This window comes from Strix uralensis, chromosome 2 (assembly GCF_047716275.1).
Source record: "Strix uralensis isolate ZFMK-TIS-50842 chromosome 2, bStrUra1, whole genome shotgun sequence".
NCBI lineage: Eukaryota > Metazoa > Chordata > Aves > Strigiformes > Strigidae > Strix > Strix uralensis.
In genome coordinates, this window is record NC_133973.1 from 80,180,764 (window position 1) to 80,198,193 (window position 17,430).

General features: G+C 37.8%; 1 protein-coding gene across 2 annotated transcripts in view; it reads left to right on the top strand.

The window, feature by feature from the left end:
- ABCC4 (ATP binding cassette subfamily C member 4 (PEL blood group)) overlaps nt 1–13,918 on the top strand; it is a 155,872-nt gene extending 141,954 nt beyond the window's left edge. For both annotated transcript variants that reach the window (XM_074859423.1, XM_074859420.1), the window contains 2 exons: nt 4,696–4,830; nt 9,624–13,918. In XM_074859423.1, the coding sequence (XP_074715524.1) occupies nt 4,696–4,830; nt 9,624–9,731 (243 nt within the window). In that variant the 3' untranslated portion in view covers nt 9,732–13,918. The remainder of the gene's footprint in view (nt 1–4,695; nt 4,831–9,623) is intronic.
- The last annotated feature ends 3,512 nt before the right edge of the window (nt 13,919–17,430 follow it).

Below are 17,430 nucleotides of genomic sequence, written 5' to 3' on the forward strand. Positions count from 1 at the left end.
TTCATTGTCTCATTTCTCTCTTTTCTTTGTGAAATGGATCTCTGATTTCTTTCTCTCTTCCATCCCCTGCTCTTTTGGCATGGTTAATATGTTAAACTATGAGGCTACAGAATGGAAATACTGCAAAGTTTGGGGGTTTTTGGGGGGACCTAGGCAAAGTGGAGGTAGATAACCCTGGTAGGTTACAGATGAAGCAAAATGGACAACTATTTTGTAGTTGGCAATTCTTATACAAATTTAGTTCAGCAACATTTTTATGGCATAGGCAAATAGTCTAACTGCTAGCTAGAGTTAACATAAACAACACATTTAATTGGCTAATACTTTTTTCATGTTTGCCTTTGCAGGTCAGTCAAATTCAAATACTTTTCTGTTTCTCTGTCCTTCCCTGCCAAGATTTTAATGTCATTCTTTCTATGTTATTCTGTTCATCTATGTCAAACAAAGTGCTGTTCAAAACTATGTTGCCTTCTACCTAACATGGTGCTTATCCTTTGGAAAAAATCACAGCTGAGGTGAGCAGTCACTGCCCCAGACTATTCAACGAGGATGAAACACTAGATGGAGTGGAATTAGGTGGCATGAGAGGATTTTGCTGACGACAAATACAGCATTTGAGCCCTGTTTGAACTTAAGATGTCTGAATAGTGCTGCTTGAGAAGGATAATCTGGATAGCTATAAGTAAAGAGCAGTTTCACCTTACGCAAGGACGTGAGCAAATTTCATTGAAAGAGAATTTTCCTGCGTGCTTTCTTTTGCATGATCACCAGCAGCCGATTTTGTACTGCTGGAGTTAACTCTTCCACTTGAGAAAATCCTGCTGAAGTCATAAGAATGTGACTACAAAGGCAAGAATAGTGCAGGCGAGGTAAAAGAAACTGCCAGTGCAAGACAGTGGAGAATCTGGCACTGGTTTATGTAGGACTACTTGGGGTTTATATAGCTTTTTTATGTTTGTTTTTATTTTACTCTGGGCTAAGTATGTCACAGGCAGTTAACTCCCACAGAATGATTATGAGTCTTTATTTGGTGTATTTTACAGAGTCAGCCCAAGGAGCTGAAAGGTTGAATGATTTGTCCACAAAATCTACCTCTCTCAATATCTGCATTAAAAGTCTATAATGAAATCCCAGTCTGATTCAGAGTTCTGTGCTCCTGCGTGTGTCCTCCATAATCACGCTGCCAATCTGATTTCGCCAGCTACGAGCTTCTCTGGCTTTTCTGTATCAAGTTCCACTGGTACAACTGCCTTGGAATGCATCTGGGTTCGATTCGGTCGTATTGTGCAGTGATAAGCATTGTATGCAAGTTGATCAGAAAATATGTGGCTGGTAAACACCAGATTCCTCCTTTCCTGAATGATTAGCTGGCTTTTTGAAGTCCTAATGATTTAAATTTGGCTTGGAGTCAGTGAGTAAGAGTATGCAAAGCCTTAGCCAAAGTACCTGTTTGTTTATTTAAATTTTATCAGCACATATTTCTTCAAAGAAGAGTGTCTATCTCTTTGTCTAAGCACTTTTTAATAAATGTATAAGTATATAAATGTACAAATACCAAGTAAATCAACTTAAATTTTCTCCATTGTCTCATAGATGACAGCAGTTAGTAGAAACTGTTTTTCCTTGGTGAATAGGGTTTATAGACTTCCTGACTTGTAGGAATGATACTGTCTGTTCAGTTTCATTCTTTATTTCATTTCAGATTTTTAAAAAAGTAACATGGCTTGTTTTCTCTGTGTTTGTTCTGTCTATTTTCATCACACAAGTTTGGTGTTACTCCCCAAGAAGGGTTATGAATAGATTAATGATTTGTTTAAAATGTGAATGGAATTATTTTCTTCTAGACATAAATCGCTCACTCTATCTGTTAATCTTCTGGACTTGGCTGTTTAAAACGTGTCAAGGAAGAATAAATTTTTCCTTTTTCCCTCCCAGGTTCTCTGGAGGAGAAAGATTATCCATGTTTGTGGTTGTTTCAGATATTTGCAAAATTAATGTTAAAATTCAAATACCGCAGTAATATAATTTTTAAAAAACCCTTTACTTTTCTACGGTAGCTCTTTTACTTGAGAGACACATTTAATAAAGATGCTTTTTGTTTTCTTTATTAAGGCATGGTTACATAATCTAGTGCTATGTTGAAAAAAACTTTACTTATTCAAGGCACCAGAGATGTCCTATGCTGCATCACCTCAATTTAATTATGTTGAACGCTATATGATAAACTAATTTATTGCATTTTTAAGGAAGCTGTCCTTAACTGTGACATACTGTAGTATATAAAATTTCATCTAAAATTGCAATTTAAAATTATATTTGTAATTAATCCTTAAATGTTCAGTTAAATGGGATAGGACTAAGTACACTGAAAAATCAGCATGTGTATCATTGCAGGTGAAACACCGTACCTATTGTATATTAAATTACTATATATTGTGCTATGCAATATTACTAATATTTTAAAATTTTTCCATGAGCACGTTCTTCAGCTATATACCAAACAGTATTGGAAGTCACTTGCAAAGGAAAATCATAGCTGGGTGCTCTAAGATACAAGCTTTGAAAATAGCAAATAACTTCTTGTAGGTTTCTGTGCATACGGTTTATAAAATTAAATGTAATTATGCTGCTGTTGTTGACTGAGCTATTTTCCATTCAAATGCCATGTACTTAATTGAACTGGAAGCGAAGGAGTGGAGGCTTTTCCCCTGGTGCTGGGTCCCTGGTGGCAAAGAAGTCGACAGCAATCTCGGCAACGTGTAATTTTCATACCAGTGCAGGCAAAGGGATCTGCTCAGCTGTCCTGCTTCACTGAGGGTTTTGTCATTAACGGGGGTCCGGGCTGTTTGCTGATGTGTCCAAGCTCTTGGCTATCAGGATGTTTTGCTGTAAGGAGTTGCACAGGCAAAATGCACGTTTTAAAGATTCTTCACAAGACTTTGAATTCATCTCCAAGCTCATTGGAGTTTCTTCTTTCAAACAGAAGTTTTCAAACTATTTTTGTTGGTTTGGAAGTTGTCCTCATGATACCTTTTATTAATTTCTTTCCTGAAATCAACAGCTCCAGTTTTTTAGATCTTTTTTTTTTTTTTTCTTACAAGTATGTACACCACAATTATGGCTTGGATTAGGAGTCCTTGAAGTCCCTCTGTTGTGGCAATATCTTTTTCAATAGTATGCCATGTGTATTCAGTTTTTTATTTATATAAGAAGAAAAATATTTTCTGAATTACTTTTGTTTTCTCACATAAATTCTTTCTTTTTTTTTTTTAACTTCACTGCTTCTACACATGGACTAAAGTACTGAACTTGTAGACTGATACCCAAATCTCTCTCCTGAGTCAATACCATTAATTTATAAGCCAGTTAAGTATTTGAGTGCATTGCATTTGTCAATATTGACTTTTCCCTGCTATTGTGTTTCTCATTCTCTTGGGTTAGTTAGGTGTATCTGAATCTCCTCTGGTCTATACTTACCTGCACATTTTTGTAGGTTTGTCACTTTTCTGATAACTCCTTTTTCTGATGACTAACAAATACGTAGCTGCCACATATGCCAGAACGATGTGGTTCCCACCAGTTCCAACCTGTTCAGATTTCCACAAAGAAAAATGCACTGTTTATTTCTATTTCTCTGTTTTCTGTCCAGGTTCTTGAAAAACATTTGTCCCTTGTAGCACCATTATTTAGTTACACCAGATACCTTTCTGGAAATCCATATAAACCAGTTCTTCTTTGGTTGTCTTCTGGTGCATTAAGAATTGTATCAGATTTGTGAGGTACAGTTTACTTTTGCTAAAACTGTGGAGAACAAATTCTACTTGTGATCTGTGTATCTTCTATTTGTGTTTTAATGATTGTTTTAACTTAATTGCTGTCTTATCTCAAAATATATATGCTAGTCTAAAAGCTCCCTGAATTAATCCCGTAAGGCTTTTGAAAATGTAAGTGCAGTATTTGCTACCATGCAGTCCTCAGAGTCACTAGTATGAGAATATTTTCTTAGAGGTTCAATCAGCTTATTCTTAAATTTTTCTGATACTTTTGACTGTATATATCCTCTGTGGATTACTGACTTAATGCCTTTTTCATTTCTCTGTTGTTTTTTCCTTCTCCCTTCCTCTGTTTTGGGCACCTATGTCTCTGGTGGCATCTCATCTTTTTTTATGTAGAAAGAATAGGTTCAGGGTAAGTATCTTTCTAATACGTAGTTGGCAAAAACTGATGCAAGAAACTGTTTATCTTTTCAGCAACACCCTCATTTTCTTTAATTACATCTTCACCTCCTCTAATCCAAAAGATCTACTTATTCTCCCTTAACCATCTTGGTGGTTATTGCGTGGTTTTTACCCACAGCTGTTTACTTCAGAGCCCATTTTAGGTCTCTTTGTTTCTTTCTTACACAATGAATCGTATAATCTGCTTTGTTGGCTTCACAAACATTGTATTTCCATATTCTGCATAACTTTGCATTGGATTCCTATAGGTGGAATGGCTGTAGGGCACTCTAAAATTGTACAACAGGTCTATAAACTGAAAAAGTGCTATGCTAGTTTGAAAAGGACGTATTTTATTTTCAGGATACAAAATTCATCTTAGCACTTAAAGTACATACATTTCCCCCTTTGCGCGTAGTCTCTAACATCCATTTTTTAATTTCATGTGTTAATACATTGGTTTCTGATGATTTAACAGGTTTTAGATGCAGGAAGACTGAAAGAATATGGTGAACCTTATATTTTGCTGCAAGAACAAGATGGCTTGTTTTACAAAATGGTGCAACAAGTGGGCAAGACTGAAGCGGCTTCTCTGATTGAAACAGCCAAACGGGTAATTTTAGAAGAAGGGATAATTAAATTTGTCTCTGCAGTTTGTTTATCTCAAGTTAGCATATTCAGTGTTACAGTAAGCCTTCCACTAAAGAATCTGTCAGCTTTGCAAGGCAAAGCCATCATTTTCAGTGCTTTTTTTAGTGAGATATACACAGACTTCCAAATGATGTGTATTTATATACCCCTCATTGAAAGACTGTTTGGATATCTTACATCCTTCTCTATGTACACAAAACGGTAAGTGTAAATAATATATGACATACTCACCTGTGCTGGGCATTGATCTTAGAAAAACTTGCTGTAAAAACATGGTAGGGCTGCAGAGTCCAGCATTTATCTGTTACTTCTCTATTTTCAAAGTCAAATTTTAGTTTGAAGTTCAGTACCTGTGCATTATAGCATGGTCACTGGGGGTGCAATCACATTCTTATTTTTGTGCTTTCTCTTACTTCATTCTTGTACCCTTACTCTGTCCTGCACATAGGATGGGCAGGGCTCAATTAAGAAACAGCTGTTGAATGTTTTGTTGCTTCCTTGTTCACTACAAAGCTCTGCCTGATTACTGCTTACTATTCAAATGCTACTCTGAGTATCAAATTATTAATGTAATTGTGAGCATTCCTCTGGCAATCAAAGTGTTTAAGAAAGATCAATGGATTAATTTTCATAATATGCCTCTAAGGTGAGGCTATAGCATCTCTACTTTTCAGATGGAAAGCTGAAGCAGAGATAAGATTAAAAAAATGACCTGTGATTGAGGAACTTGTTTTGACTAGCTTTTGGCTTGATTTCTCTTTTCTTGATGATTTACCTAGCAGGATGTCCAGAGCAAGGTCTTATTTCTCTCAGCGTCAATGAAGTTTCAGCACTGAGACTGCCAGTGCTCAGTTTGACAACAACTTGCTTCATAGTCATGTAACTTTACTCCAGCCTGCAAGTAAGGCACTGGTATTAGGCATGTAGCGACCTGAGAGAGCTTCTCAAGATGAGGCAAAGGTCTTATCTCTAGCCTTTATGCTTTCCTCTCCTCAAGTTGCTGGATGTGTGGAGCAGAGCTAGGGGAAGGCAAACTCCAAACTGTTTCCTGGGGAAACAGGAGACGAATAGGCAGGAAGCAACACACAGAGACAGGAAACAAAATGGCAGGTGCCTGGCTATTTCCTAGTAAAAATAGATACATTAACAGCAAATTGGAAAAAAAAAATGAATATTGTGCTGTCATGGAGGCTGCGTGCTCATGTCTGGAGGCTATTTTACTGGACTTTTTGAAGATTAGTGACGAGACTTCAGTGTCTGTTTATATTCTTAGAATTTTTTTAGAGCTGCTGAAACCTCTTTCTTTTAAGAGTTTTTCAAGTGAAGCTTTGTGGCTAAGAGTTTACACTATAAATTCATACGTGGCATTAATTGCAGAACTGAGGAAACAGCTTTGTCCTTAACTAGACTATGTAATGAGTCCTGCTGTCCTTCTTAATTGCTGCAATGTACCTTCTTATATTTTATAACTAGAAAGGAGTGGGTTAGCCACGTTTTTTATGGTATGTGTATGACAATCTGGAGGTTATATGAATTATGTTTAAAAGGATAGCTTCAAATTCATATGACCAGTATTTGTCTGTAAAGTGAAGGCCAGCTTCCTTGGAATGGCAAGAGGTGAGGCTGTCCAGCTGTCATCTGTAGAGATTTAGCCATGTCATGCTGTCTCTCCTTCCTTCCCTGCAGCCCTCCTCAATTGCACAACTGCATTCAAAGATAATTCAAAATACATAAAAATAATTGCCTGATGTTACTTGCCCATATAGTCATCTGCAGTTACCACATCAATGTTATGTGATTTTGTACAGGAAGGGAAGAGATCCAGGAACCAGTCTCTGCTGAAATGTGGTTTGATGAAAAAGTTTGCTAACTCCCAGGCTAGAAGGCAGATACAAGCTTTAGCATCTGCCAAGAATGCAAAGCATGGTGCTTATCCACACTCAGCCCAAAAATATGGGAATCGAGAGACTATATCTCCAGTCAGCAGCTACCCAGAAGCACAGTTAAAGTTCTTCCTGTTTGAAGGACTTGGACATTAATTCAAGGTTTTTGTATTACTGTCCCTTGTGTTTCGTGCATACTTTCAGAAAAGTTGCTTAGTCAGAAGAGCTGATTCCAATGGCTTTTCTTTTTACACTAGTAAGTCTGTTACATTCCTACTGTGGTTACTAAGAACTGTTTTTATGAAGAACAGCTTTTTTTCTGTTGTTGAAAAACAGCATGCTGCACATAAAAAGAAATGGTAATATGACATATATACATACTTTTCAGAAGGCATTACAGTGGGTTGCTAAGTAAAATGGTTTGGAACGTGGCCATGCTTTGGCAATGACTGTTTGATTTATTGCATTTTGGACCTGAATCTGGTGTAGAACAAACTTGTACCAAGAGCTTTTTTCGGTAAGGTGAGACTTTAAATGCATTTTCTGGAACAGTATTGATTCTGCATGTATCCTTTAAGTATAAATGAAGAGGGACTACACATCTTAAATTGGAAGAGTACCTTGGATGCCTTTGAAGAAACCTAATTTTAAAAAAAAATCTTGTGGGCATCTTAGCTAAGCATTGCAAGATCAAGCTATTGCTGGAACCTTAGCTCAGGCTTCCAAATTGATCCAATGTTACTATTTATGTGTCTCTCTGGATCACTCAGTATCCCCATTTTTTGTGCAAATGTCAAAAAAAAAGCAGGCATGGCTCAAACTGGAGACTGCTGAATATATATTAACTAGCCCGTAAGCCTGACTGCAGTAGAGTTATGCTTGGCATCGTGAGTCTGTGTTTTTATCTTTGCTCAGTTTACAAGAAGCTATTAGGAAAAAATTCTACCGGGAAAGTGAGAAATAGTCATCAAACAGTTAAAAAAGAAAAAACAGAAAGTCCTCATTTATTCAGATAAACAAAAGTTGGTGTGTACTCCGTGCTCCTGGCAGCATTGAGAGAGGCTTTTCCACAAGCTTTGGTGGCATCAGGATATAAGGCTGGTTTTCCGTCAATCAGTTTTGAGTAGTTTGAGGGAAAAATAAGGTTTATTTTATTTTAAAGCTATGACAGATGTGTAAATATTAAAATACTAGGTGTTATCTCACCTCAGTGATTACTTTTAAAAGGGTTGCAGCTCTGTTGGCAGTGGAAGAGGCTTGTATAAAGACTTGGGCATTTAATATCTTGAGGGATTGGACTCAGGGGAAGAATTGCAATGAGACAGTTGAAAAGCAGCTGCCATTTCATTACGTCTCTAGTAACGTGCCAAGGTTTTCTATTAACTTTACATTTTTCTAAAAAATGACATTCAAAAGCTGCATTAAATGTACGCCAAAGTTTTATGTTTTAAACCAGGAATGGGATAGGAATACACAACTGGGGCTGCCATCTTTGCAGCATGTGTGCAGGCAGGTGCCTGATTAACTTTCCTCTGTTGCATCTGATCATGGCTGGTTACTGAGGAATGCCTCTTAACAGGACTTCCAGTTCTTTTGTTGTTTCAAATCAGACCTTAATATTCTTTAAAACTTGCATATATCCTGCGCTAGCATGTGTGCACAAAAAATGACAGTGGTACTTACGGGAATGTTTTTATAGAATGACTATTTCTTTTTTATCCCGCGTGTTTTATACATGCATTCATATATGAGAAGGACATTATTATCAAACAAACTGAACTTTGTTGACAACACTCTCAAATATAAATTGGAGAAATGTTTCATAAGCCGTAGTCAAAGCAGTCTGACTATGAGACCTAACTCGTGACACATGTCAGCTTTACGAAGATAGTGTATTTTCTGTTTTTAAAGACTCAAACAAAACTTTTCACATTCTTCTTTGAAAAAATTGTATTTGAAGTCCTTTTTCACCCAAACACATTTTTAGATAAGAGCACACAAGTCTTGACATTATTTCATTTTGTTATGCGCATCTGTCAAGGAACAGAGATATGATACAGCTACTAAAAACTGGTGATTGTGGAACAGTGAAACTTGACAGCATTTCATTTCCTTTATGTTCTGATTATACATTTATCAGGAAACCTGTATCTCTTCTAGTTGAGCTAGAAATTGGTAGAATTCAGGAACTCAAAGGCTTGGCAAAGAACTGTCCTATTATTTGGTATCATCTTACATTTTAGAGAAGTTGCTTGGTTGAGTCATTGTTAAAGCTTTTGCTTCTTCTTTCATTATTGTGGTTCACTATCCAGAGATCACATTTCTATAGGCCCTATAACTGCTCTGCAGCACAAATTAAACGCTGGGATATTTCATACATATACCTCGAAGTTTCAATGGTTGTCAATCATAGTTTGTAAAATATAGGGATTACAACCTGATATTAACATCCAAATCCATTGTGTTCATTTTATGTGTGAAAATGAGAAACCCTTGTGCAGACGCAAGATTTCACAGCTTCTTTGTCATCCTGTTTTTAATTTATCTCCATGTTTTGAGCTAGTAAAATGATTTTACTTACCAGTTTAATGTAAAGTGATAAAACATATCTATTTATCTGAATTACCAGAATTTGAGTTGATCTACAGGTTGTGTGGGATTTTTCTCACACTTTGTTATAATGTAAGATCATATAGTAATTTTACTAATTTTTCCAGTGACACACAGTTACTGAATGCCATTAACCAGAAGTTCCTGTTGGGATTCCTTAAGGACATGTATTTATCTTTGTTGTATTTACCTCCTGAAATTTTATGTGAAACTAAAATGTGCTTGATGCATAATTACTCACAGAATCTGATATTTTTCCTAGGTGTACTTCAGTAAGAATTACCCAGAAGTTGTTCAGAATGGTCAACTTGCTACAGACTCCTCCTTGGATCCTTCCTCAGGATTATGCATAACTGAAACTGCACTGTGATTTCGAATAACCTTAACTGTTTTCCACAGAATGTAAACCTGAGATCATCTAAACTCAGTGACAATGTTTGCAAGTGTCAATGGGAGAGGAAAGGGGGGGGCGCGATTCTTTGCACTGGACATCCTTCCTATTTAATACTGAGAAGAAAATTTTTACTGTCCCTCTTTCTTTAATTTCAGTGCAATATGTTCAATATGTTTTTCTTTCCAACTAATTATGTTTGTATTGCTAAGGAAATTAGGCAGACTCGGTTTTTATTTGAGAGTTATGTGGTAGAGATCTCTTATTTAAACAGGTGCGGGACACCTAACAGGTCTAGAGTGCATATTTGGAGCTTATTAAAAAAATCGGAATGTGTCCTTTTTCTCTTTTGGAAATATTTTGAGAGCAAAAAACCAAATTTTTTTTCAGTGTCACTTTAGCACAACAGCTATGTCTAAACAGCAGATTTGGTAGTGTACAACTTAGTTGTCTAGTGCAACTGTCTTTCTACCTGTCATAAGTAGCTGTGCAGTTTGGTAGAAAACAGAATTGAACAAGCCAAAAATACTTCTTTTTGATAGCAAGAAGTACTATATACTTTTTCTTATAAATAATTCAAATAATGCTGTGCAAGATGAATGTAAATATTAGTTTTATTTTGCTAAAATCCAAATGCTGAAAAATCAATCTCAGTCTTCTATACTTCAGAAGAAAATTACCACATTTTGCACTGAAGAAATATTTAAATAATTTAACACACATTCCTCTCTTTATCCAGGTTATCAAAGAAAAAAAGGTATTAAAATAACTTGAGGAAACATTTGAATGACATGTCATTATACCTAAATACCGTGTAGTACAAAGTTATCTTCAACACAACACATTGAAATGTATACATTATTTGCATTTATTGTGCCTTAATATTTGTGCCTTCAAGCCAAAGCTGTAACTGCAGGGTACACAACAAATTCATTAAATATATGTTAAAAATATGTAACCTTAGTATATTTAAAGTTTTGCATCAGGGATTCTGTTGAACTCAAGCTGTTTGAAGTTACCATCCTACCAGAATAGGTGGGAAAGTACAACCTGTAGTTTTGAATGGCTGTTGCTGATAGTGAGAGGAATGCAGTGAGAGAGAGAGGTTCTGTATTCGTAGGTTATGTCCTGATTCAGCAAAGCACTTTAACACAAAGGCACTATTCCCATGTTTAAAAAAAAAAATCAAGCAAGTGCTGTGCTGCTTCAGATTTTTTCAAGTTTAGTGAGATATATACTCTTTGAGGTCCGGTAGAAAATAAATCTATTCATTTTACTGTTTAAAGGGCACAGAAGAGACTAAAAGGCAATGCATCTCTTCAGGACATGGAAAATACTGTGCTTTTTAAAAAATACTGAAGATGCTTGCTATTACCTTTGTAAGACAAATGTTATTTAACCAGTGTTCACCCAGTGGTCTAAAAGTAAGGCAAACACAAATGTTTCTCGTTTCAAGCAGTTCTACCAGCAAGTAACTGATTCAAATACAGAATTACTTTCCTTGTTGAGAAGTAAATTGAGGCCAAAGCCTCATACTACCTGCAGTGCCACCAGCCAGCTTCCCCGGTGGGGCTGGGGGGAAGCAAACATCAGGTTTAGCTGATACCATCCTCTTCTATCATTAGTAGGAAGTTACAAAATTAAATGCTTTTGTCCCTAGCGTTCTTTTGGCAGGTTCTGACGTGTCTTCTGTGGTGTGTAGCACCTTACACTACAACAAATCCCGCTGAGATCAGTGGAACTGAACTTCACGCAGTGATGCGCAGGATGAGGCTTGTGCTACATCTGGTGCTGAACAGCAGACAGGCAGGCACAGCTACCTGTTCCCAAAGCCATATGGCACAGATTGGCTCATGTAAGCAGTGCTTATGGCTGATCCTTCTTAGAGCACACCAGCCACATTCACTTTTCTGTATCACTTGGCCCTTGTCTTCTCCAGACTCATGCAGTCCACTTATGGACCTAGCACACAATTATCATTTAGTGTGCTTTGGTGTGCTTTCCTTTTCAATTCAAATTGTCTGAAATAAGGATAGGGCTATTCTGCAGCTCAGTAGAGTGGTGTTTGTATCGCAGAGGTATGTGAAGACATAAAGAAGTATTTGAGTGCATAGAGTCACATGGGATAATGCTGGGGGACTGTGTAGCATGAAGAAAGCTCAACCTTGCATGGTTTTGTCTGTAATTGCCTTTTGGAAGGGCTCTATGGCATGAACCATGTCCAAACTGCTCAGGATTTGTCATGGAAAGACCTGGCTGGAGTGGTCCAAAACAGAGCTGGGGTGAGCTGACCAGTAAGGCAGTGGACTCTGGTGCTTGAGCTCATTTGTTTACCTTTTTTATTTTTTTATTGAGCAGGACATATCCAGAGCCTAACTGTGTTTTACAATAGTGAATTCTTTTTATTTTTAAATAGTTCTTAAAAGAGAGTAAGTATGATGTATAATAATACACTGAGACTTTTAAATACTCTTAAGAGAACAGTACGTTCTCCTGGCCATATACCTGGAGTTTACTTTTTTTTATCAGAACCAAGGAGATATGCATACGTAAACCAAGGGTATAATTACAGTTTTAGTTCATTTCAGCTCTGAAATGAATCTATGGTAAGTTATATTTCAGAGCAGAGCTCCAAAACGCTGGCTGCTGCAGACTCACTGGTATGAGACCCTGACAGATCTAGCTATCAGTCTATAAGCTAGAATTAATTTGATCCTGTAGCTTTTTGAATGTGCACAAAAATGTTAGGTATCTCTGAAAATGCTGATTCTGCTTCTTCACATGTTTTGGCAGGACATTACTAGCTGTAGGTATCAAATGTCAATATAAGAGAAAACAAATTTTTTACAAAATCACACTTGAAACCCGTAAATTGCTGAGTAGAACAACTGATAGCAAGTCATTCGGGTCTGTCACTGGCAATGTATCATCTTTTTAGTTTAACAAAAATATTTTAATCAGGAAATGTTTTTTCAGATTCTTTTGTTGGTTTTGTTGTTGATAGTTGTTTTGTCTAGACGAGTATTGGTTAAGATTGACCTGCTTAATTTCAGTTAACTAAAGTGCAGTGTACCTGAATGGCAAAACTCAGATCAGGTATGAGAAAGGCCTTCCTCTGGTGAATGTCTTAGTCTGTTAAATGGACAAATTATGTTTCTGGCAAGGTGTTTTATGTTTCCTTTTAAAGAAATGTTCAAGCAGTTCTAAACTTCCACTTTGAAAATTTTCATGCTTTATTTGGAAATAGCAAAGCTGGTTACCCTAAGCTACATTCCTTCTTGGGGATCTCGGAAAAAGAACTCAGTCTTCTGAGTTATTCAAGCCTTTAAAATAGTTCTTGGTCATGAGGTGCCTTAAAGTATTCCAGAGTCTTATTTCTAATACATATAATTTTATAGAGTAATACTGAAAATCATCAGTTGCAGAACTGTTGTTTGTTTGGTGTAAAAGACTAGGAACAGCCTCTACTTCTGATCTCAAGAATTGTTCTTCAGACATTCATTTTTGTGTATCTTTGCTCCTCACCTCCTCAAAAGACCACTGGGAGAGTCAGAACTAACAGTTCTCAAGGATTGGTTATCTTGTGTTTTGTTTATTTTAAGGGCAAAATTCTTTTTAGTGAACTGAACCAGAGCTTATTTGCCAGATAGGCATAGTCTTCTGCAATACCGTTTGTACTGCCCTTTGGAAGAGGGAGGGCCTTCTTCTGAGCAACATCAGTAGTGCCGGTTGCTTAAGTTGTGTTGATGGTTTCTTTTAACCTTCCCAATACATGTTTAAAATAAGATGGCAGAAAGGATCAGAAGGGGGCAAAACATCCAAATGTTATAGAAACTTTCCTGGAAATGCTGCTTTTTGTATTAATCTGACCCTTCGAAATATCTCACTTTAAAGTTTGCCTCTTTTTTGGGGGGGGAAGAAAGAGTTGAAATAACTTATTTCCTGTGATGGTGATGAGCATCTGACACTTTAGCAGAAGAATGTGGCTTTCTGTATATGTTTTACATTGTGTAACAGCGCACTGCTTTTTCATCATCTTAACTCTGGTTTTGTTTTGGGTTTTTGCATTTGTGTAATAATCTGATTTTGGTATTGCTATGGAATGATATCTTTTGTTGACGTTCACGTGACAACTCCTGTCATACAATAAAAGGCATTTCTTAGAAGCGTGCAGAAGCCTGTGGTTATTGCGAATGTGTGGTTGAAGGCAGAAATGCTGGGCTGAGCCAAGTCAGATCATGCCTGAAATCTCCAAACACCTCTTGGTAGTATCACCAACTCCAAGAGCTGAAAATTCTCCATTTGGAGGTATAACACAGAATAATACTTCCCAGCTTGGTTTTACCAGTCGTCTGCAGCCTAAGATCTCTCAGATCATGTTATCAAGCTTTTTGCTTCAATGACAAGGGCTAAAAAGTAATCCAGATAGATTTTCAAAAATTGGGACAGAAGAACCACAGCAGTTGCACAAGTGCAGATCAGGTACAGTCTCTGCCTCAAGCAGTAGCAAGCTCAATGGACTGGGCAGCCAAAAGGTGGAAGGTTAACGGACACAGAAGCAAATTGGGTTAACAGCACAAATCCAGAATCTGGTGTCATCTTTGAATCCTGTACTTATGTCTGCTGAGTTTGTTGCTTAATTTACAAGACACTAAAACTGCTCGTTTCTGAAAACTGCTCAAAGTTTCTCCCTATGTCTACCGTCTCAAGCACTTAAATATTATTTTGATGCAAGTTTTTAGAACAAGATAAATTGTGTATTTGTCAATAATCCCCCAGTGCAACGATTTCCAGGACCTGATGCAACGTGAATTGTCATCTATCCTTTTATAACATGATGCTGAAATATGTGTTCAAAATTTCTCATGTTTCTATCAAAAGTCTACCTCGCAACCACTATGCAGCTATCTTTCTTGCCTGTAAGTGGATTTGGCTTAGGCTGTATGTGCAGCATCCTCCTGGAGCATGCACTTGCCGAATTCGTGTGCTCCTGTGTTAATACAATTCTGTCTTAGAAATGGGTGAGGTAGATTTGTTTGGTTGCCTGAAAGAGAGCTGCTGGTAAATAGCAAAGCTAAGGATGTCTTTTATGAATCTGCCCACAAAACAAGCATGAATTTCATAAACACAAGTATAAAGCTGGTTCATGGATTTGAAGCAATATTAATGTATAAAAAAATTAGGGCCATACTCTGATCTCTGAAACTGAGTTTCCACTGTCTGCATCTTGGCACCACTTAACTCCCAAAATTGCCTGGAATCAATAACCTCGTCCGTTTTGAGATACAAAATTCCCTGTGGATCTTAGCCACAGATCCAGCACATGCTCAAATGTACAATAACCTTGAGAAGAAACTGGAGGCAGTCCCACTGCCATTCAGGAGCCAGGGCACATGTTACACTAAGTTACTGGAGGGGCTTAGTGCAGGGTACTTGGATCATCCCTGCTTTCTTCAAACACGGCTGAGTTAAAAGCTGCAGTGGAGCTCTTGTCCCTCTCCTGCATGGGATACCCTGGTTTTTTAGAGCACGCATTTGGGAAATAAGAGGCAGAGGGTTGCAGGCTTTCCTTACCCTGAACTGCTTGGGTCTTTCCATCTTCTGCATTGCCAAAGAATAATATTCAGGATGGGTTTGATGGGAATATTCACCATGAGTGAGTGACATGGGGGATTGTTTCCTCCAGGACAAAGGAAATCCCAGGTTCAGGTCCCAGTTCCAGGGAATATTTATACGTTTTATTCAAAGATTGTCAGTAGAAACACCAGAAGGTGCTGGGGATTCAACTCCAGGGCTTTTGCATCAGTATAGCTGCAGTCTTGCTGGGCAGCAGGATCCCTTTGCTTTTGTCCACTCCTCCTCTCTCGCCCCAGCTGGGCAGCGGCAGCCAACACTGCAGCTCCCACAGCGCACAGGCCTGCTATTTGCAGTGGGTGCTTTAGCTGTTGGGCAGCTCTTCAAAAGCAAACATGCTTCTCCTGCCTCCCCAAGGATGCTGTTGCCCTCAGTACAGTCACTACCATGTGAACGTCTGCTTTGGATGGGATGCTTTCTGTACCTGGCTATTCCTACTGCAGCTGCTCCTCGTGCAACATATGGGCAGTGAGTCTCCCTATAGACCAAGGTTTTCCTTAAAATCAATAAAGCTCCTAACAGAAGAGCTCTGAAATACTAGCTGAAGCCTCTGCATTGACTATACCCAGAGAATAAGCTCCCAGTTTATGCAGTTTAAATTACCGTGTTGAAGCCAAGGGGATATGTATCACCTGGTCACTCTAAACATCTGAATTTGATGTCAGAAGTGTGGCTGGTGGGTCGTGTCAGGCACATGAGACTTACAAAGGAGCTATGGCTTTTTTTGTTCTCTTTTTTTCACCTTTTTTTTTTTTTTTTTAGTTTTGGAGACTTGCTATGGGAAATTAAAGTGGGATGGGACAGTGAAAAATAGTTCCCTTTGTTTAATTCCAGTAAGCTTTGTACCTCACAATTCAAGCACAGAGAGAAAATAAAGGAGTTATTTATCCTGCGAGTAGCCTGAAGAAAGCAAATTTTGCTATTGTTCATGCCAGTTGACATTCTTCATGGAGCTCTGTATTTTGCAGGAAAGGACCATAATTACCTTATGGCATTAAATTGAGTTGGGTGGGAAATGCAGCCTCAGATATATTAGTCAAAGTTTCATCATCAACAAGAGCTTGCTATTGAATATTACAGGCCCAGGTTTTCTTTTTAACATAAATATCAGGCAAGAATAGAACAAGCAGGTGCTGCTGAACTGTCTCTTGAAAACATTGCCAGGATACCAAAAAAAGAGGATTCCCCCCCCCCCTCCCGCCCAGCTGAGAGGATTTTTGTTCATTCTGTACTGTCAAGAAGACGGCATTGTACCAAGAATATGGACCACTCTACGTTTTGGTTGATTTAACATGTATGCACTTTTGCAGAGTAGTGATTTCCATGAGTGGAGTTATGCAAGTAATTCACCGTGAGTCATTCATGCAGTGAATTAAGTGCCTCTTTCCACAACCAGGTCATCTCCTGACAATCATTCTTTTTTTTTTTTTTTTTTTTGGAATTACTCAACAAATCCTTTTGCAATTACTTTTAAGCATTCTGTGTAGATCACACATTTATTTATATGGTTAATGTTTATTGATTTGTTGAGTCATATTCATAATAGATCAGAGAAACTACATAGTATTGTCTCTGTATAGGTTGGTGTAAATGTCTATACCTGCAAATTTAAAATTTTGTTTTCATCTGGTTTGGGGCACGCATGTGTGTATTCATTTCTGTGAGGAGTATTCCTGTCAGTAGAGCTAGATTTACTTGAATGGCGTGTCACATCATGCATACACATCGACACAGAAGGGAAGAGTATCTGCATTTTTCAAATAGTTTTATGGAAAAGTCTGTGCTGCCATTTCTAGCAGCAAAAGTTAGAGACCATCATGGCCTTGGAAGAATAGGAGGGTGCCTCTGCACATGCCAAGAGAACTTAGAGAGCAACAAGTTGCCCACAGTCTGCTGGGATGAAGCAGGGCTGGAAGAAGTCTCCCTGCACTGGTTTTACTTGCCCAGGTTCTTTGTGCATTTCTGTGCTCATAAGAAGTTGCAACAGATGCTGTGCAGAACCAGTTCTTGTTGCTGAAAGTGAAAGGCCAAGTGCTGCTGGTAA